Source organism: Mesitornis unicolor, unplaced genomic scaffold, assembly GCF_000695765.1.
Source record: "Mesitornis unicolor isolate BGI_N332 unplaced genomic scaffold, ASM69576v1 scaffold1454, whole genome shotgun sequence".
NCBI classification, from domain to species: Eukaryota; Metazoa; Chordata; class Aves; order Mesitornithiformes; family Mesitornithidae; genus Mesitornis; species Mesitornis unicolor.
The window spans coordinates 17363-39557 of NW_010180571.1; the positions used below are offsets into that span (position 1 = coordinate 17363).

At 40.3% G+C, this 22195-nt stretch overlaps 1 protein-coding gene across 1 annotated transcript in view; it reads right to left on the reverse strand.

Annotated features, from left to right (window-relative positions):
• Nucleotides 1-10408, reverse strand: part of UPB1 (ureidopropionase, beta) — a 17268-nt gene extending 6860 nt beyond the window's left edge. Inside the window, exons 1-6 of the mRNA XM_010183104.1 lie at nt 10308-10408; nt 9421-9592; nt 7785-7872; nt 6983-7077; nt 5607-5768; nt 1467-1636 (exon numbers count right to left, since the gene is read on the reverse strand). Of these exons, the coding sequence (XP_010181406.1) occupies nt 1467-1636; nt 5607-5768; nt 6983-7077; nt 7785-7872; nt 9421-9592; nt 10308-10408 (788 nt within the window). The remainder of the gene's footprint in view (nt 1-1466; nt 1637-5606; nt 5769-6982; nt 7078-7784; nt 7873-9420; nt 9593-10307) is intronic.
• Nucleotides 10409-22195: the final 11787 nt, after the last annotated feature.

Here is a 22195-nt window from a genome sequence, read left to right on the forward strand (position 1 = left end):
AATGTGAAAGAATTTTTGGTGTTGTAAGTATTATAAGAGATCAATATGTCTTTATTTTTTTATTTGTTTGCTACTGGATATTATACTTGTATTGCAATATCATCAGTAACAATGAAATATGTTCCTGTTCTCTTCCTAAGACTTAGCTTTGGATCTGGAAACTCAAAGACAGTTCAGCTAGCCCAAAATACTTTTTTTTTTTGAACTCAAAGGAATCTTCTTTGTTCCAAGGAATTCTGCAAAGCCAGATGTCCACTCCCTGCCCTGTAACAAAGCTAACCACTTATGGGTTAAAATATTAACATTTATAATTAAGCATAAACTACCATCCCTTCTCCAGTCATACATACTTTTCAGAACCTACTGTTACCATGATGGGGGGGGCAGGGGCCAGGGGTAAATAAGTAAGAGAGAGAGGGGCAGGGGGGGAAGAAAAAGCACAGTTGTTCTATCACGTGTTCAACTGATGCGTGGATATGTTCTGGAATCTCACACCTCAATTTACAAATAGTCTAATTTGGAATTTGAAAATGTTGAGTAGTATGACAAACAGCAGAATACAACAAGAACGAAGGGAAGGCATGGTGATTTTGTCAAGAGTGGCATAAAGAACAACTGAAACCATTTCTACAAGGTTTTTACCTAAAGAAAGGCCCGATTTGGCTCTGCAGAAATGCAGTGTCACATTACGGTATCCCAAGCAATACAGGGCCTGCGTCAGACAATGCTTTGGAAGCACGGCACATTCAAAGGTTATTATGCTGAACTGTGACTGATGCTGATAATGTTGAGGCAAAAATTATTCAACATCTGATCCACAAATTAATCATTATGGTCTAGCTAAGAAGTGTATTTTCTTAGCTTACAGGGCTGGTTTTCTATTTTTTTTTTGGTATATCAAGTCAGTAGGGTACAATTAAAGTCAATCTGCAGAAGATTAACCTCAAGGGAAACAGTTTACACTGGTTCAGTCTGGTTCAAGAAGCCTAATAATCACAAAATTGCCAGCAGTTAAAGAAAAAAATGTTTCTGAGAAAAGAGTTTCTCAGCTTGGCTCTGAAAACTGCAACTTGATACCACATTCATTGGCTACGAGGTGAACGACACAAACTGGCAAGCTAAGCCTCAAAGTAAATTACTACTGCCTATCATAAACCAAAAATTTTACATAGATAATCTAAATAAACTCATTAGTTTTCAGAACACCAGTTGGATGCTGGTTAACACTCTCAGAGACAAAAGACCTGCAGATGCACTATGTAAGTTCTGGAGGAGAATTAGTGACCACGAGCAGACTGGTAGCCCCAAACTCCAAGTGAAGAATGCAGATTCCTTTGTGAAGGCAAAGCAAGGAGGCGATACGGTTTTTAAGACCGAAGCAACATGCCCCTGAGGCCCCAGCAAGGGGCTCAGAGGTTCAGTTAACCCAGAAAGTTTGCAGCAGCTTAAATCAGTTTGTATCTTACCTGAGCGTTCCAATAGTGGCTGAAGGGTTAAAGATGATCTCAGCTCCATTCATACTAAACATGAGCCAGTTCAGAGGGTGATGGCGCCCATAGCAGATATTCACAGCAATTGTTCCAAACTGTGTCTGAAACACTGGATGTCCCGTATTTCCCTCCATATAGTAAGTAGACTACGAACAAAATGAACAAAAAACCACAATTGCAGACCTCTTAAAAACGCAAAACGAAATACCTCCAACACTGCTTTGACACTTCAATTCTGATTACCAGCTTCAAGTCATTAGATCATGAGCAAGGAAAACACCTTTCATTTAGCTGCACTGTACTGGGTATGTAGCAAAAAGTGGCTCTCTTAGGCTACTGAGATCAAATTCAAGCCCCTTTCTGTTTCCCTTCACTCATACTACACCTAAGCACTGTCTGACTTTGACATAAACATTTCTATTAATGCTAGAAACTTCTGCAGAAGCTGAAGAGAGATCCACAAATTGCCAAGCTACGCATGTCTCTTAGTACTTTCACCACATAAGAAAATTTTCCGAAGTCATCACAATCCTTTGATTCTGATTACAGAGAGAGATGACGAACACCGTTTAAAGAACACTGAATGCTTTTACATTCACCTGTTATGTAGTGACATGCAGTAATTTTATGAATGCTATAAGGAAATATCAGTGTATAGCTAAGATTGGTTATTTAAATTTCCTATATGCCTATTGTTCTAAACAAACAGAAGGCTGAAACTATCACCAGGAAAATCACAGGACAGATTTAGAGAACGGTCCTTTAAGAAACCGGAGCCAACTGTTGGCTTAGAAGATTCCAGTTACCATATGCTGCGAACTTTCACCTTATCATATCAAACATTTCTAAACAATCAGAAATGCACTGGTTCCTGTAAAGACACTGGTGAAGAGAAGGACAGGGCATTATTCACAGCTATCAAGAGAGACAAACATTCACAGAGATAATCTAAACGAAAGGTACAGAAATGGTTCTCCTCAGATACAAGAAAGGGGTATATGCGGAGTGCTCAGTGGTAGTCAACAACCCAGAAGAATCTCAGACATCAACAGGGAGCGTATTGAAACCTAACAGTAACCATCATTTTGCTGGTTTGTAAGAATTCTGTGCGCTCATGGCTTGAGTACTCTGGCCAATTCTAGTGTCTGCATCCCAGTAAGGATATACTAGAGATGGAATAAGAAAAGGCAACTGAAATGATGAAGGGGCAGGTCCCTTGTGAGAGGCAACTAAAAAGGCTCTTCAATCTGCAGACTGAAGACTGAGGGCGATATTATGAACGAGACTTACAAAATCACAAAGGCAGTGGGGATGAGTACAGAAATTCCAAAGCAGCAGCAGTAGTGGGTACTGACTGAAATTACACTCTTGTACCTGTTTCCAACCAAAGTAACTTTTTCAGGCACCAGGCAGTGCACTTCTGAAATCTGCTTTTTTGTGAAACCAGGTATTATCACCAGGTTCAGAAAGGATTAGACAGTCACTGATAAAAGAACCACAAATAAGAAATTAAACAGACAGCAACATGCCACCCAACATCCCTAATGATTGCCAAGGAGTACAAAAGTTGCAGAGTGGCCAGACTTATCCCTAGTAGTACCTTTTTGTGATGATCTCGGAGGCAGAAAAGCGAGGTGCATAATCCACTGGCCTGATCCAATGGGGTGTGCCTCTTATAAGAAAGGTGGATTGTAAAACAATTCAATTTTTACTGAAACTATCTGTCCATTGCAACAACCACTGCCTTTGTTCCTAAAGGAAGCAGAACCACATCAGACCTACAGCAAGCACAGTTACAGCTGGGGAACAAACCAGGAACTCATCTAAGTGGAAGAGAATGGCATAACAGAGACAGGGGGGTCATCTTCTGAAACCAAGAAGGACTAGAGTTCAGGATACCCAGTAAAAATGACATCTCATGTTTCATATTTATTATCAGGTCTCATGAATTTGTAGAGTCCCTTCGGCACTGATTTTCTCTCCTTCCATGCCTGTAAAGAACATACCATGTGGTGGGCACTCACACAATCCTTTTTCAAAACAATTCTACTGATTGAATACATTTCAATTTTTTCTTCTATTCTCAGTCTTCTTTTATTACAATACAAGAAGAAAAACAAAAATGCTGTTGCTTCAGGGAATTCATCAGTTCCTATTTCTTTATTCCTCACCAGAGGTCAGAATCATCTCCACAGCAACAAACTGCCATGTCTCAAGAAGGATTGATTTTGTTTATTTACATGCCCTCCCACACATGGCTGAATAAGTTAAAAACCAATCTCTTTTTCCTTTCCATTTAGTTCTCACTGATGCAACAAGGATGATTTTAACAAGGCTCCTTTCCCTAGCTGCTCTACAGAGACAATCCACAAAAACTAATTTCAAATTCAACCCTTCCTTGCGGGTTAACTTTGTTGATAAAGAAAATAACATTAAAGTAACAGAGATGAACATAATCCTTCCCTGTAGTCTTGGTGGTTTCTAAAGTTCCTTCATCAGAATTGCTCAGCTCAGAAGAATGGACTTAATGCTTTGATAACAAAACTGGCTAAAAAGACAGCACTGTTTTGGGTGAACACCACTTGCTTCTATAAAGAGGTAGCTACAACAAGAAATGTCAGAACATTACAGTATACCTGCAAGATATAAATCGATTGTTTTGTGGTCATTCTGGCACTTAGGATTATAAGAACTAACTTATTTTATGAATTATGCATAGCTCTTAATGAAACTCTATTTATACTTCATATGGATAAGTAAAAATATTTTTTTTAGGTGCCTTTCATTGCAGTTTCATAGCTTGAAACAAGAAGTTTCTTGGAGTCTGTTGATGCTCCACGAAATACTGTCTGGAAAACTGAAAGCATATTTTAGCACAAGCAACAGGAATTTATTTTTTGTTTGATTACACAAGGAACAAATAACGAATGTGGAAAGCAACCAAAATTAATTTTATCAGTGCTTGCATTTTACATGGGTTTGTTAGTTACTGTTTTGCTAGCTAAAAGACAGATCTGAAAAAACAGTATTAAATATGAAAATAACTGTTAAGTATAGAAGTCAACACTGGTGACTGACAGTCCTGTGCCAGAAATCCATTGTGTAGAAACCTATTCAACAGCCTCCTCTGAAGAAACACAAACCAGTCTGATCAGGTCTGGGAACCCAGGCCAAAACTTCCAGTGGTCTTTGAACACTTAAGTTTCAAGACACAGAAAGCTTTTAAAATTAATAAAAAAGCACTTTGGATTCTGAAGCTTCAGTAAAGTGACTGGAGCATTTGGCCACAGAACAAAAGCAACTGCAGGTATACAGCCCACAGTGCTTAGAAGAAATGCCTCTGTTAATCACTCACTTTAGCTGACAAGGAGAGATTTAGTTAGACAAGACACTGTATTTTTAGACTCAGTTAATTTTTAATCCTGATCTTTCTGCTTGTGATAACTCTATGGATGGATAAACACATTTCAGATCTACCAGTTTTCTCCTGACATTGTCTTTACCACTAGTTCAGTTTCTGAAGCCAATTCGGAAGGATGCCCTAAAAACTGCTGGGGGCTTCAGTGGAAGAAATGTGATTAGGAAACAGAAGATGCCATAAACCAGCTATTCAGTCAGAAGTGTAATGAATTAAGGGATTCTGCTCAAAGAAACACAAGCAAAAGAACTGTCATTTCCAAGACAACCTCACAGAGAAACAGAGATAAGACTATAAATAATGCTAACACCTGAACCATGAAACAATTGCCTTTCAAATTAAAGTAAGTTCAACATGCGCACATGCAAAGACTACCTGAGCCAATCGTGCACAATTAACAGAAAGCTGTGACTTACAGAATTTTGTTTAAAGATACTCCATACTTCTGTAGTTCCCATCAGGCCAAGGAAGAGTACATGACAAAGACTCAGTCTTATTTGTCCTTTAAGAGTCATCACTCTTCATTCCTGATAAATTAACTTACTCTAATTTCACCTGAGAAAAACTGATTTGACACTTAATGAACCACATTTTCTAGAAATACATTTCCTGCAAATATGTCTCTAATACAACACACGCTGACATGAACAAGAACTGCAAAGTAAGACTAGCTTGATAATCACAGTACTGCATCTTACCTCATTGAAATCTCCAATTCTTGGGATGTGATTTTTCCTACTTTTGCCAAGGACAGCTCCAGAATTAGAAATGACCACTGCAGTATTCCACAGAGTTCCCCCGTGTATTTCATCTCGCTCCAGGATTGGAGACACCACAACCATATTGTATTTCTTTGCCAGCTACACAAATGAACACAATTCTTCTATTATACACAAACATTTAGTAATTATTATCAGGCTTTGTTCATAAAAAAGGATTTTTAAAAGTTTTCCTCTGGTACATTACTCTGACTGTTACCAAGAGCTAATGCTTCACCCACACTGGCACGCCCACATCACCACAGTTTTTCATCACAGATGGAAACATTACAGAGAAATTTCCACCCAAATCCTTCAACTAGAAATGCAAGGTACCAACAAGAAAAAAAAAGGTCCAACTGGCAGTGGTGAAACTACAAAGCAAACCTCTATCTATTCACAAGTATAAGAGGAGATAGATCCCACCCCATTCATTCATTCTAGTATACTGTATAAGTGACACACCACAATGAAAGATTATGGTTAGCTGAAAACAGTCATTTAAAAAAAAAAAATCACTTTTCTTTCTTCTATTTCTCCAAAACTTCCATGCTGTCATTAATTCCCTAGTGAGAAGCAACACACAATTGACCTAGATCAGACTAAAGATATTATACTGTCTACAAAATCTGAGTAAGTCAGAGCAAATGCCCAAAGTCTGGGCAAATTTGACATCAAAACAGTCTTTTGTTGTTTCAATTACTTGTAAAATAAAATAACTGAAATACCTTACTAAAAAAAAGCAGTCAGAAAACAAAAATAAACTCTGCCACCCTTGCAGTCAACAGCCTCTGGAAAAATAAGTGCCAGACAATAACAGATTTCCTTGGGTCCATAAAAAGCTCCCTATATTTTGTGCCATTTCACAGGGTGATGCAGAAGATTTATGTGAAGTGTTCCTTGTTCAGAAAAGGCCAGCTATTCTTCACCTCACACCTTTGCACAATCATTGTTTAATGCTCAACTATTCTAGGCAAGAAACATCTTTTAAATGGAAGTTAAAAATATCTGTACGAAGAATCACTACTTCCCTGTAAATTTCAGGAATAGTTAAATGGGCAGTTTCATTTGCCTTCCATGGCACGAGGCAGTCTATAAATGCAAAGTAGTTTAAAAACTAAATACTGACCACAGTTGTTTTTGTCCATTTCAACTTCACTCACTATCATCGTATTTATCAAGCAAGGTGAAAAGTAATTTGTTTTTATTTCAGTTTTCGCAAGGGTACATAAAGAAGAAATCCATGCTAACCAGTGATGGCTATGGGCTGAGGTTGGAGACTGCATATGGGGTTTCTGGCTTGGTTGTGTTTTTACCTCTTGACAGAATTTTGTTGTTGGCCCATCCTCCGCCGACTCAGCAAATTCAGTCCAAGGAAGCCTCTCTCTTGTACAAAAAGCAAAGGGCATGGCTGGAAAACCCCAACAAAAGACACAATTCAGAAGAATGTTCATGTCACTAAAGAAACACAAACTGTTTGCATCAATACAGATGAAAAACTAAACACTTAAGAATGATTCAACTGTTTTCCTTGTTTAAAGGCAAAAGCTATTTAAAAATATTTTTAGCGGTGGCAAGGAATTTTGAGCCCACACAGAGCAACGTAAAAGAGAAAGAACGCACTCAGTAAAGTCTTATCAGAGGTAAAAATACTAAGTACAGCCCAGTCACTAGTGTATACGCTCTGTGAATAACCTGTTTTCACAACTTGGGCCCTCATTTTGGTTTTGGCCTCTGTTAAGCCTCAAAGACTCCATTTTAATTAAAATTAGATGTATTTTTTTCATTTAGTATCTGTCTAAAAAAACCCTCAATGTTTTAGAAGAAAACAAATGAGGAAAGGATCACAAAGGATGACATAAAGTAGGAGCACACCTACAAATATCACTGTTGCAGCATATACCAGTCTTCAATGTAACAGAGTTCACATACTTCTTCCATACAGTTTTGCTAACTGAGACTTTGTTTTTTTTCCTTTAGAAATCAGTAAAGTCAGCTTTTATATCTTGGAAGAACTCTGCTGTTTACTTACAAGACATACTTCTAGTACAGGATACTTGTTAAAATAGAAGGAACTTGGCCTCTGACAACCTAGAAGGAATCACAGAAAATACTCACTCCAAGCCTCCTGGAAACAAACAATGTTGACCCCACATATTGCGGCGACTTCCACAATCTCCTCAATTCGTCTGTGCAGTGCAGCCACCTGATTGCGAGAAGTGTCATGCTAAAAAAAAAGCTGTATGTTCTAACTCACTCGTATATTAATAGCCTGGTTTTACAAGCTTTGTTCACACTAAGTTTATCTTGTTCTATACTTAGTCCCATTGCTTTCAGGGGGGATAACTGAAGAAGTTGACATTCTTGACCACTGATAATAGAAAGAGTTAGATTTTTAAAAGCATTTAGATGTTGAAAACAGAGAAAGCAATTCAACAGAACTCTAATTCCATGGTTACAATATTTAGATACATGGCAACTCATTGCTGACTGACTCATAAATAGCTAAAAATCTTAACAGAATCAGCAAAAATTATGATTTTGCTGCGCAGGGTAAACAACGTACAGAACAACGCTTAAGCAAACGCAAATTCAGAGTCAAGTATTCAGAACCTTAAACTATGAGGTAAGGACAGTCCATTTCCTTGGTTATCTCCGAATCCTGCTCACATATATGGATCTTGGACGCTCTCTAAAGTTATTAGCTACAAACTATATTCTGTATCCCTCTGTCCTAAGAGCCAAGTAGATTATTATCAAGAAAGAAACATAAAAGCATTTGTTAACTAGTCAAAAAACATTGTTTCAAAGTACTTCTTTTCCTGAGTATTCTACTTCAAGGTAAGCACAGGTGTAGCACTTGGCATTGATACTTTAAGGTCTCAGGAGAAAAAAAAAAAGGACACAAGACAAGTCAACAGTGACCTATGAACTCAACAAATGTACACTGATTTACAGAAACAGTTAACTAGTTATTTATAAGGTAAAATCATTAATGTAATCGGTAGTCTTTTTAACAGATGCTACAAAGAATCCACAAACTTGAACCATATACTGAATTAATTACTTGCACTTGTGACAGGTAACCTTTTCAAAACACATTACTCCAGAAATGTTCTGTCCTGTCACTATACAAAACTGCCATTTCAGAAGGTTTTATAAATGTAGTATTTTCTTTCGCTTTTTTAAAGGTACTTTTAGGAGGCTGTTTCTATATATGTCACCTCAGTGCTTTTGTGTACAAGATACAAGGAGATGATGGTGATCTTGCAATAAGATGTGGTTCACTACTGTACAAAGAAAAATGAACACAGTTTTATTAATCTGTGTTTACTCTAATGGATTTTCCAATAATGGAACATTTCTCAATTAAAACAAGAGCTGCACCTGTGGTTTCCATGGATTGCCATCTCTTTTGATTTCAGGTAAACGATTTTCTGCTTCATTTTAGAGGCAAAGGATTTTCACGTACAAAATCAGTGACTAAATATTTAGCTTTGGAAAAACTGCAAATAGGTTGGGCAATTCACTAGGTAAACACAGTGCAAGAAATGTTTCTGAGAAACAATAAAACTGAATGTGTCATTTGAATTTCTTACAGCATGCTGTATTAAGACAGTGATGGGTCTTATATTACCAGACAATCAGCAGATATTTCATGATGAAGTTTCTAATATCAACAGCTGAAGTGTGTTATTTCTTAATCCAGTAGAAGAGGAGTTACCCACAAAGAGCCAGATCCCAGTTTGTGTACCTGGACTGACACTGCTGCATCTGTGGAAAGTGGAATTTTATTCTGTACCAGTCCCACTCGAACAATACGTGGCCTTCTCAATTGCTCTGGAGCAGCTTCAAATCCATAGCCCTGTAGCTCAAACGCTCTTTCCTGAGCTGCTGAAAGAGCAGCAGCTGGCAAATTAAGTTTTCTGGTTGAACAGGAAACAAAGACATTTCAAGATGAGATGTTCTCCTTTTCTGCTCTGAATGCAATGTACCAAAAGTATCACAAACACCATCTACCCCAGCTCCCATGCCCCAATATGCAACTAGCAGACAAGGGAACAGTCAGACACGTAGCCAGCTCATGGCATATTGCTGCTCTCCTCCATGGCAGCAAACTCAGCATCCTGCTCTATAATTGCGATTTCCAGTCACTAATAACTTGCTACAGAAATCAAGCAGCACATAGATACAAACTTTTATCTGTCACCCCTCAGATTATAAACACTTTCCCTCCACCATATTTTTCCTCACGATCCCTTCTTTTCCGGCTCCTTTATTCCGAAGCCATGACCTCCCCAGGTCCCCATCAAGACTATGCCCCTCTGCACTTTCGTTCCAGTCAGCCACCTTCTCACATGACCTCTCTACTGCCCTGCTACCCAAATCTGCATTACCTCCAGACTACCCTTATCACCTCAGCACAGCCTACCCCCAGTGCAGTTCCACAAGCACGACAGGACCTATCCTTCTTTTTCCTTTCAGCCCAGCCCTGTGTCCTGCACACCAGTCTTCAAACTGACTGTTTCCCGCTCACTGTCGGGCTGGGCATCCCAGCGGAGCCCTAAGGGGGAGAAGGAAGACGGGACACGACCCCCGACCCGCGGGGGAGAGGAAGGCGAGCCCGCTCTGGCAGCGCACCTTGTCTCGCCCCCGTAGAGGATTCGCTTCACCTCGGCGAGGTCCTCGGGCGGGATGTGCCGCTCCAAGCACGCCTCCAGCGACTCCAGCCCTTCCGCCATGGCGCAGAGCGGACTGGGACGAGGCGAAGCGCGCAGGCGGCGGGGCACGCGCTTACCGTTAGGCGCAACGCTGGCCGGTAGGCAAGGCGCGCGCCCTCGCGCACTTTACCCCCGCCGGAACACGCCCCTTGCTCCCCAGAGGGATTTTGGCGGGCGCGGCTCAGCGCGGGGGGCTGGGCACGGAGGGTGCGGAGCCTCGGCAGCCGCAGTAGGGTCGGTCCCCTTCAGCTGTCATCCGAAGAACACCTTTAGGAGCTTTTTATAATGGTACCGATCAACAAAAAGGCTTAGAAAAAGGAGGCCATAAAACGGCAACGGTTTTCATGGATATTGTGTGTCCATTTTAGTTGCAGTAAGACTCTGAACAGAAGCCAGAAATAAAATATACTTTTATTGTTAGCATGGATTTGAGGCCCAATATAATTGGAAAATCATCCCAAAACCAAAGTTAATGTTAGACAAAAGATAGAACAAATTAAGACCTTAATCTGGATCAAAACAAAGAAATGCATCTAAATAAAGGCTATTTCATTCTGCAGGTACCAAGTGGATACCCTGTTTAAACCAGTTATTCCCGTTGAACTATTTACTATGCCTTCTGCTTCAAAACGCAGCTGAAATTCCCACCATGCTAACTGGTTTACTAATTCAAATGAAGCACTAAGTCCAGAGGTGGCTAAACATGTCTAAATGTGTCACAGTGAGTTTAAGCACTGCTTTATGTATCTTCTGGAGGATATAACAACACTCGGCGCTTAGCATTCACAGTTGTTAGGTATTTTGAGTTAAATATTAAGCCTTTTAGGCTAAATAAAGAATGTCAGGGAGAGAGTGTCTGCTATTTAAACAGAAAGTGCCCAGGGATATTCTGGTTTTATCAAGGCATTTTGAGATACACAATTCTTTTGCTCTAATCCACCCTTTTTAACCCCAAAAGATGCTGTGGTGCTCTGTACACAAAGTGCACCAGGGCAGATATGCTGCTCTGCAGCTTTATTAGGGACAGAAACTTTTTTGAGTAACTTCTAAAGAGCAAACTAACTCCTTTAGACAGCAATCAGGAAAATCCTTTCATCTGGGGGGGAATTTTCAAGACAGGCTAAAAATAGAGATAAGCTGTAAGTATGTTATAAAGGCAAAAAATGGTGACTATGAAGGAGAAGACAAAAAAACCCTCATTTGAAAGGAAGGAACGTTTTTAAAGTCTGGATAACTAGTACACTGTGTAAGTATTTGCCCTGTACTCATCCATGTAGCATCTCCCTGTTCATGACCAAGGGCCTAAAAACTTGTTCTTACGAATTAAACATATTTCTGAAGGGCAATAATAAGCAGTGACTGATACATGATATTTTTCACCTGATGATCCTAATTTGCTTTAATGGCCAACTTTAAAGGTGCATATCAGTAACATTTTGTTTTGTTCATGGCTGGCAGATCTTTAAACATTGCAGAATGGAAGATCAATGCAAAAATCAGCTGACAATACAGGAGGGAAATTAGGAGACCAAATAAGTTCATTTCCATATCAGCATACTGAGGATGTCAACAGATAAAGCATTTCTGGAGGATTCGTAGAAACAAACAGAAGGGCCTGGGTTTCTCTGGGAACTGTTCAAGTTCTTTTCTGCCTGGACTGCAAGTTAAAGGGAAAAACAGCAGCTCTATTTTGTATCCAGCTCCTGAAGAAGGTCACATAACTGAACCTTTCTCTTCAAGCTTCTATTCTTAGTGTGAACTTTCACTGACTTCTCTATTGGTGCCTTGTTTGTTTGTAATTTAGTAAATTGTACTACATGTAGGAAATGGACCTCATGGCAATAAAACTGAAGCCCCTGAAAAGAATACTCACGAACAGTCAAGACCTGAAAAAACAGTACATTTCCTGTGCGCCATATCAACCATCCTGCAACAACGCAGTGAGGTCCAGACTGCGTGAGTAGGAAATGACAAACCTAGAATTACTAATAATGATGAAAGGAGATCAGGCTACTCCATAGGGACTGTGTGTATATAAAGGTATAACTCAAGCCAACACAATAAACGTTCAAAGCACGAAATGTTAATGTTGAGCAGGAAAGTAACCTAATAAAGGAAGATGCCTTCCATGTCCCAGACTAAGCATATTAGAGAGCTTGAATTTAAGTCTGAATGTTCCACCTCAGTCATTGCAATTATGTGTTAAGTATGATGCTTGAATCCAGATCCCGGTTCTGGTTTTGACTTCTTCAAACCTCTGTATTTAAACTTCTTCCAGGTTCTGCATTACCTGGACCAAGTAATTACTTTGGGAAATAGCTGATCCTTTTGGTATGAGCCCAGGCTGTAATAACTGGTTTAGAGGAAGAGAAGTATTTTATTGAACAATAGTTATGTAAAACCAGGGAAGATTCCTACAGAACAGCTCTGAAGTGTGCACACTTTTCATCTCTATTGCCCTCAGTCAGGGTAGTTCAGAAAGTTAGATCTAGAAGTCAGGACCACACAGTGCAATCTGTACAGAAAGCAGTTCTTGTATTGAAACCCTGTGTTGCACAGATACCATCTCAGAGCTAAAGCTGGGTTTTGATAATACTGATCCACACACTCTGCGATGCAAGACTGTTCCCAAGAGTTCCTGTAAAACCCCACAGTAGCACCCTGGTATTAGTCAGAATCACACTGGAGATTCAATTTAAGAGCCAAATATCTAAAGTTCAGGCTAGAATTGGGAAAGACACAATAAAAGATTTAAACAAACAAACAAAATCTTTCCACTGTAACCCAAGCATCACGTAACAGAGCTAGTAGGCAGGATTTCTGTCTTTCCTTCTGAAGTTAGTAGTACATACATGGACACCCTCTGGAACACCTGGCTTCTTACAAACCCCACTACTGTCATGGGAATCATGTTTCCAGACACTTTCTTCTGCTGTCATTCTTTGAAATGGGTCACACAGAGTTCCCCACAGCAGCTAAATAAATTAATAACTCATGTCCCTAATGCAATAACTGTCTTGGATCACCCACAGGGTCATGCTGCTCGTTACTAACACCTATCAAGGGATTTAAGTGGACGTGGACCCAGACATGTCCTGCAAGGCCACATGATATTTATTGATGGTCTGCCTAAGCTTGCTTTCTAGATGATGCAACACCCTTTAAAATGACCTTCTATACTGTCCTTTTCCAATGGCTACAAAATAAAGTACTGAATTGTACTGCAAAATAGATCACTGAAATAGATCTTTACATTGCTTCACCTCAAATACAGATTCCCTCGCTTCATGTGGAGGTAGAAAGCAATTATCTTGGAACATTCCTGATTTAAAACATTTCAAGTGTAAGAAACAGGCAGGGATGGGTAATTAGCATAATAAAAGTTGTAAAAGAGGAGATACCTAAAATATAGGTGGAAGATAAAACACTAGCTTCATGCTACTTAATACACAGCTACAAGAAGGAAGATGCTAAACTTCCTTTCTGTCCTGCTTTGGTTTATACATTGAGACAAATGAGCCTTAAGGGTCTGTGATGAAGGAAAACTAACATTCTTTGTTTTAAAGTCACTCTTTTTTCAATGACCTCTTGCTAATAACACTTAACTTTGGCAGGTTTTTTTGGGTTCTTTCGTTATTCTACTTAAATCTTTCTAAGCATTTTTATCAGTTTTAGAAATGAATCTGTACATAAACTTAAGCCAAAGCAAAGTTGAAGATCTTGGTACAAAATTATGGAAAAGTCTGGTCTGCATTTAGATTCCCTGCCTTTCCCATGGACTCTGCAAAAGCCACAGGTACAATCACCTATAGAGTAGGAGTGCCAAATTATAAACCTCATACAGTTGGCAGTCACATCTGCTTTTGGCTTCCTGCGGTTCTGAAGGCTGGGTGAGGGGAAGTGGCTGAAGGCTGAGGAAGTTTATTGTTGACAATACATTTTGTCTGCTCTCAGGCATGCCCGAGACCAAAGCAGTCCTGAACCAGCCCCAGGTCTGGGGTGTGAAATGTAAGTTGTCAGTCACCTTCCCCTCCCTCCCTTGCACAGGAAAGCCCAGGTTTCAAAGAGTTAACGTACCTTTGGAAGAGGCATCCTGCTATTAGCACTACTGTCTGTCTAGCTAGAAATATTCTTGCTTGCTTTAACTAAATCACACCTAAAAATGTATCTTTAAACCAGACATGAATTGTCACAAATTGACCACTTCTGCCAATTAAAAACTTCATTCTTCCCTGGAATATAGCTATCTCCCTGGTGCACAGGAAGTGCATTAAAGACGTAATAAACACTCATAAAATACACTTAATGATCTAACATTTAAGAGCAGCGTTCTTGTTCATTACTGTAACTTTCTGCTAAATTACCACCAACAAGATTGCTCACGGGCTCAAAAGGTCAGTGTTATTTTTGCTGTTGAAATCATGGAGTCTGGGAAACAACTGTGTGTAAATTGCTGATAAACTGGAACAAAGACAGAAGAGAAAAACACTGAACATATAAGAATGCAAGTAAACCAGCCGGAAAGGAGGGGAGGGGAAGAATCTCACGGACAATTTATTAAAAGAACAAAAGAATAAAATCTGGCGCATTTGTTTTCCACGGTTTCAGGAAGCCCGGTCTTTAAGCACCTACTATAAATAGAATGCTCTAATCCTTCATCAAAGTGGGTAGTAGTCTACACCAAAATGAATGAATTTTAGGTATAATCTGGGAAAAGGAAGATATACCTTCCCTCATAGTAGGAGAAAGATCTTTTGTTTCAATCTTTGCAGAAATTAGGTATTTCAAAGTGTAAAAGCAGGGGAAATGAGGCAGAGTCTGGAACGTGATGTTTCTATACTGCCAGATTCCTGGCAAGAATATTGTTGGAGAATGGATTTAGCAGACATGTAAATTTACAACTGAATAATCTGGTTTTGAGAAAGACGATATTGCATTTATCATGTGGCTAACTTGAAAATCCTGAAGGAGCTCCCCTCTATGAAAGCTCTCTGTGAATTCTATAAACCTTGAAAAAGCATTTGATAGGGCTGACAGGGGTAGCGTACTGAAACTAATGGAAACTTATCTGAAATTCTGAAAAGGACAATTTTCAGTCATTTGGCCTGCATAAAGGATTTGAGTGTAAAGGAATCTTCAAAAGCTACGTCAGAGCCGCGCAAGTCAAAAACAAACGCAGAATGCAGGAGCCTTGCATTGCCCTTAAGAAAAACAAAAAATAATCACCAAGAAATTATTTCATTCAAAAAACTGTTAATAAATTCAGGCAAGCTTATTAGATGGACCAAACCCCATTATTTAATAGGTGAGACAGCTCTGACTAACAGCTTGGCCAGTAACAAAGTAGTGTTAAATGATTTGATACATGACTCCAGCTCTCAACTGTATGGGTTTGAGTTTGATGTTATTCAAAGCAACTCAACAAGGCGGTTGAAGAGGTTTGTTTCTACAGCCTGCCCACTGACCTGAGTGCCTAATGGGTAACTTTCAGGGTAGGCACTGAGTAGTCTTCAGGCAGGTCAAAGCCTGCACGCAGCAGTCAATAAAGGGCTACATTAATCTTTAGTTTCACACTTGGCAGCACAAAAGAAAGAACAACATCCACTAACAGCCAACATCTTGCATTTCTGGGAAAGCGTTCAAGCTGTGAACCAAGAAATTATAGTAAGACCTGCCCCTCACAAAGGATGAGACTCTTCCTACCCCCAGGCTTATTATGGAAAACCTGTTAGATCTCTATATACAGGCACCATCAAAAAAGGACCTCCAGTGCAGGTTGCATGGACTGGCCCAAAGACAGAACGTTCTCCATAGTAAAATGCTTCCCTGTTAGTCTCTCACCATAGCTATTCAACTCACAGTTCCCACAGACCAGAAGTAACAAGGGCTGCAGTGTGATTTGGGTGGCAGGGAAGGGAAGAAAAAAGGAAGAATCTGTGGGATCGCTCTCCACCATGTGATGTAGGAACACCATTTTGTGCCAAGAAGTGGGAAAGGGGGCTTTAGGGCTTTAGTTGAATTTGTGCAATGAGTTGATGTGTATCCCCAGACAGTCAGGAACCCAGTCTCTCCAGATTTCAGGCATTCAGGGGTTTTATATACAGGGACTAACATTAACACCCAGCCTGAAAATGTCTGCTTCAAAATAATTTGATCTGCTTTAGAATTTCTTTCTGAGTAACATACTCTTCTTCTAAAGTAAGAATATCCACACTGGGTGTGTTTCACTTGAACTGCAGACTCCACTGCAATCCAAATCAGTTGTCCAGTGTAAAAAGTCCTTTTTTCAGAAAAGTGGGAAGATGACAAAGCATGACATCTTTTAATGACAGCTTATGGAAGGGGCAGCTTATGTGAGGCCTCAGTGGCACATTTGTGAAGTGAAGGCCACTATCTGTGGCTCACAGCAACATGTGAAATTGGGCAGGTGGTTACAGCTGCACTTGGCAAACAAACAGTAGTAACCTATGCCTGACACTATAAACGCTGGTTATTGAACTAGTGTCTTCATGAAAAGGCTAAATGCTGGCAAAAGGGCATGAGGAAGAAAAAACAGAAGTTTAATTAACTTAACAGGAAAGCAAAAATCTCCTAGATAAAAGGAAAAGAGCCATTTCTGAGCCAAGTATTTAAAGCGTTCTCAGACCTTCCCAGGCCAAAAAGTGTCTGTGTGTAATGCTGACTTCCTTCCAGCTCTGTCTGTGCCAGAAATAACTCGTCAATGGAGTGTATCTCATTAGTGTACCTTTTACCAAAGCCATTCTTGCAAAAGAAAGTGATACTCGCTGCTGACACGCTGCTGGCAAATGAGGAAGAAGTAAACTGCGTTTATGAAGAATGTAACACATTCCACTATCCTTCTGCTTGAGCACGTACAAATGCTTGCTGACTTGTAATGGCTTGAGCTAAAGACTTCTGAGAAAGAGTGAGAGAAAGCACACGTGTGCTAGGAGAAGAATGGATCTGCAATGATCAAGGGGAGAAGGGGAGGATTGATTTGCCTCTTCGAGATCTTAGGTATCTTTGGCACCTTTCAAAGCCTCATTAGCACTTGACATCACTGATGCTGTCGTTTGTGTTGTGTTGTTCCTAGCCACAGCAGACATGAACCTGGAGTCATCTATTATGGTTGTCACACAACATACTGAAATTTGGCCGGTTGGGTTGTAAGCGCAGAACAGACCTGCATGTTACCTGAAGCCAGAACACACAAACCTTCACTTGAGAGAGGCGCTGAAAGAATCATGTTACCTGTATGGTTGTGTATTCATCCACCAACTAGCTGTGGTTTGCCTGACGTGCTCCAGTTCAGGATTTGAGCCTTAAATTAAGGAAAAAAAGTACATTTCTATCTTCACAGTTTCAAAACAAAAAAAAATTCACATGTGAATAGAACGGAGCAGCTGAAATAGCATCTGCTGAAGTCTGAAATCAAAGCTCTGAGAAATTACCTTCCACCCAGGTATCTCACTAGCTCCAAAACTCAAAGACTGGCTTTATGAAGGGAAAAAAAGATAGAAATAAAAGGTCTGCATTAACAATTTCATTACTGGGCAACAGTCTACAGATACTTGAATTTAAACTAGTTGGACAGAGATGAAAATACAAGATGGCTTAGACACCCAAAAGGCAGCAGAAAGAAGGAAGGGAAGAGATTGTAGAGGAGCTACTGGTGAGATAATTTTCCTGCTCAGTAATAGTTACTGTACCAGTAACTTCTGAGGAAATTTCTAACAGTAACTGTAGGATGGTTTTTTGTTTGGTTTGGGGGATTTTTCTGTTTACCAATACCGGACCTTTGGTCCAACTTCACAGTGCAGAGTTCTGTGGGTCCAGAGGAGAAGACAGTGCTAAATTTATAGCCCCAGCTATCATTAAGGATGGAATGTATTCTTTTCCAGGAATGAGTGAGACACTCCTCCCACAGCCAGAGAGAGGGGCTTTTATCTTTTTTCTTTTACACATAAGGCACCCTCCTGCCCCCCCACTGCACTGCATGCATATAGCCATTTCCTGAAACATTTCAAATTTGTTTTCCTTAGGTTATTTGTGTCTACAGCCACCAGCTGGTCTGTGTCAAAGCCGATATGTTCAACATATTATTCCATTATCCTATTAGGTTGAACATGTCCTTCCTCCCATGAGAGCTGTTAAGATATCTGTCTTACAGAAAAGAGACAGCTTTAGTTCCACTGTCACCTCCTTTCTCCTTTCAAGTAACACACTATCTTCAGTGATCATATGGCATATAGCTAACCTTTTAGTGTATATGGATATTTTGTGTTCATACATGCAAGAAATTGTACCTGGCCATTTAATATCCAGCTCTGTCACTGAAGAAACCACACACATGTATCATGTGGCTGAAAATGAAAAAAACTCTGAAGGCTTGAAAGAGACAGTGCCTGATGCTTTCTTTTTTCAGTTGACAATTTCCTATATTGTATTATAGGACTCTCTAATTTGAAATTATCACTTCTCTTCCATCAAGATACCAGTCATATTTTCAAAACTGCTCTCTTGAATTTAAAAAGCCTTGGAAAACATCTCCAGTTTGGGTCAATGACATTTAAACTGAGGAAACAGTCACCTTTGGTTTTGCTCTGCAGGCTCCTCATGCCCCTGGGAATGGGAGAGCAGAAATTCCTGGCTGGTTTCCATGACCCCAAGGACTTAACATTCCTTGCTTGAGGAGCCTTCCCAACCCCTGCAGCAACTACAACTAAGACAGATAGCATCAGCAAAGATTATTCAAAAAATGTCATTTAAAGTTGGTAGGGGTAGAAAGCAGTGGCAGAGGTGAGAGAAGGAGAGAGAGAGAAAGCACCACTGGTGGGGATGGACACAGCCAACGCACAAACAAATGAGCCTGCATCAAAGGTATGTAGGATCTCATGGGGGAATACGTAACAAAATCACTGACAGCAAGACGAGCACTAGCTCTCGCTTCTCTCCAAGAAGCAACTCTAGATGAGAAAGACCTTGAGCAAAAGATCCTTCTCATTTTACACCCCAGAAAGAAATGTTTTTGGAAATAATACATAACCCCCTTCATTTGCATGCCTAAAGACTTCTACTGACCACACGTCCTACATTTTCACAGGATCTCATAGATTACTGGTGAGAGAACAAACATCCTCAGAGTCACGTGAACTGGAGGTAACACATGCTCCCTGGACAGATCATCTGCAAGACATGGTCCACCCACAGATGTAAGAAAGAGGAGAGCAGGGAATGAGTGAGTGTGGCAAGGGTGTGTGATGGATAACTAGGGCATGCAGGGATAAAGAGCTGGGATAGCACCTTGCCCCATAAATGACTAGCACGGAGCCTCCTTACCAATTCAAATCTCTAACTGATCAGATAGGCTATTCATGGCACTTGGTGACAATAAAGGAGCTTTTTTTTTTTCTCCTTTATCAGTGGCAGCAGAAAAAAAGGCACTGCTTGGCAAAAGGCAACGCTACAGCACATCTCCCCCAACACACACAGTACTTGATTCAGTCTCCAGAGCAAAAGGGAGCCTGCAAAGGCTTCATATCCATGTTTTGCTACCTGCTTACTCACCTTTTGCATCTTTTGTTCCCCAATGGGAAGCAGTCACAAGTATGTCACTCACAAACACGTTGACACTCAGTTCGGTTCGTCCTGGTCCGGCATAATGACAACAGCAGCATCAGCTCAGCTCCAGGAACTGAATAAAAAAAAATATTTTTTAAAAGCCTCCATCAAGTCAGCATTAATCAGAAAAATCAGAGAGGAGCATATATACACTTACCTACCCATCCATCTTCCCCTCCTCGCCCTGACTCAGCAGAGCATTATCAAGCACTTCAAGCAGCAGCGAAGATGTGCGAGTAGCATCCATATGGCTCCTTCAAGGGGCACCAAAACTCATAATTGTCCCAGGAAGTCAGTGTTGATCTCTAGTACTGCTGCATTCTTTCAAGCTATAGTTTTTTAGTGATCCTGTAACAAAAGGGTTGTACGTTCTCTCTAGAGAGGTGGGCAGTGGTAGGTGAAAATTAATAGACATGCACCTAAAACATAGAAAGTTAATGAATAAATTTGTATTAGGGCAGAACAGTAGTTCCTATTGAGAGTGGCTGGTGCATCACCATTTATGGACGATGGCAGAGGGGCTTTTAAAGATGTTTTTGCTGAGGAGCAGTCACTGTGAGCAGTGGTTCCCAACAGAAGAGAGCAGCAGTGGTACTGTTATTGCAAGCCAGGACAGTTGGGAGATGCCAGAGTGTCTCCCACATGTGCTGTGACTTAGACCATACCCAGCCTCTTTTCTAATACACAGGGGTACCATTTTTCATCTCCTTCCTTGCTGGATTGCTTTTGTCACCATAAATCCAGTTGTTTATGGATCCTCCAAACTTTGGGAGGGAAGAAGCAATTATACCAAAGGGCTGCTCAGCACTGCCAATCATCAAGTTCGGCTGTGGTCCTGAGGAATTGCAGCACTTATGAGATTCACTTGGACCTTGCATTCAGTGTACAAAAATACAATACGCTATCACAGCTGCTAGTCCATGCTTCTCTGTTCACTTTAGGTACTTAACCATTCTCTAGTCATGTTGAATCACAAGAATCTTGAATTACCAGTCCTAGAAGAATGCTTACTTACTACACGGTAATTTAGCAGAATGATGTAACAAAAAAGGTGAGAGAAGCAGCAGCAGAAAAATAACCTCAAATTGACCACAGTTTCAAAATGTTAGCGTCCAGACCCTGGAGCAGCAATAAGAGTTGCCTGGAAATGGTATTCATAATGATTGTGCAAATTAACTCAGCTATCATGAAGATGGATGGATGTAGCACACAAATGTATTGATGCCTGCACTAAACAATGGCTAAAATTGGGGAAGGGGAAAGATGACATAGTGCAATTTGCAAATAATTAGTATGCCTGTGGCCTTTCTTCGCCTTTCCATCTCCTTATGCATTAGACAAAGTATTCATGTCCCAGGCATTAACCCTTCCCAGCTTAGACGTCTAGATCCCATTCTTTCCTCCTGCCTCTGACTTGCCAGTGATTCAGCTTCCCATGTACGCTTGACCTATAAGTATGTTCCCACTTACTTTCATACACTCAAACAGAACTTCTGAAATGACTACCATTTTGTGTCTCAGCTGTCTGCTTAAAATTCACAGCTTCCATATGGTCTGGATGAACTCGGACACAAGGTCAAATTCATGCTCGTTGTTTCTGTTACTCCTTTGTCTTATTTCTATATCTAATTTTTTTACAATGTATTCTTTTTTAGCTTATTCAATGTGTACAGCTGCTAGCAAAGCAAGGGCCAAACTTAACAGCAAAAAAAATATTTAAGAAGCAGAGAGCTCAGTTTAACCCACAGAAAACCTCTCTTTGATGGTTCAGCATCAACCGGACACAGGAAGCACTGAGGCGGCTGTTCTTGGGCCTTTACAGAGAACTGGCACACAGTGTTTTCCACTGATGCTAGGGACTGTTCTGCCACATCACCTCACTATCTGATCCTTGACAGACAACAGAGGAAAGCATTGAAAACTATCTAATGCTCGGCCTCTTAGGATGACTTACCTTGTTTAACAATGAGCCCTTTGGGTTTATTGAGCCTTCGTGTCTTGTGCATGCTGGGACATGTTAGCAGTTTAACTGAAGTGAAGAAAATTGCACTTTTATGAGTTGCCAGTGAACAGTCAGAGCGAGAAAGTCTTGTTGTTCCTGATGAGAGTTGCTCACCCTTCAGGGGCACCTAACCGAAATACCTTAACAAAGGATCGATTATGTTACAGCTGAGAAACCCAGGAATG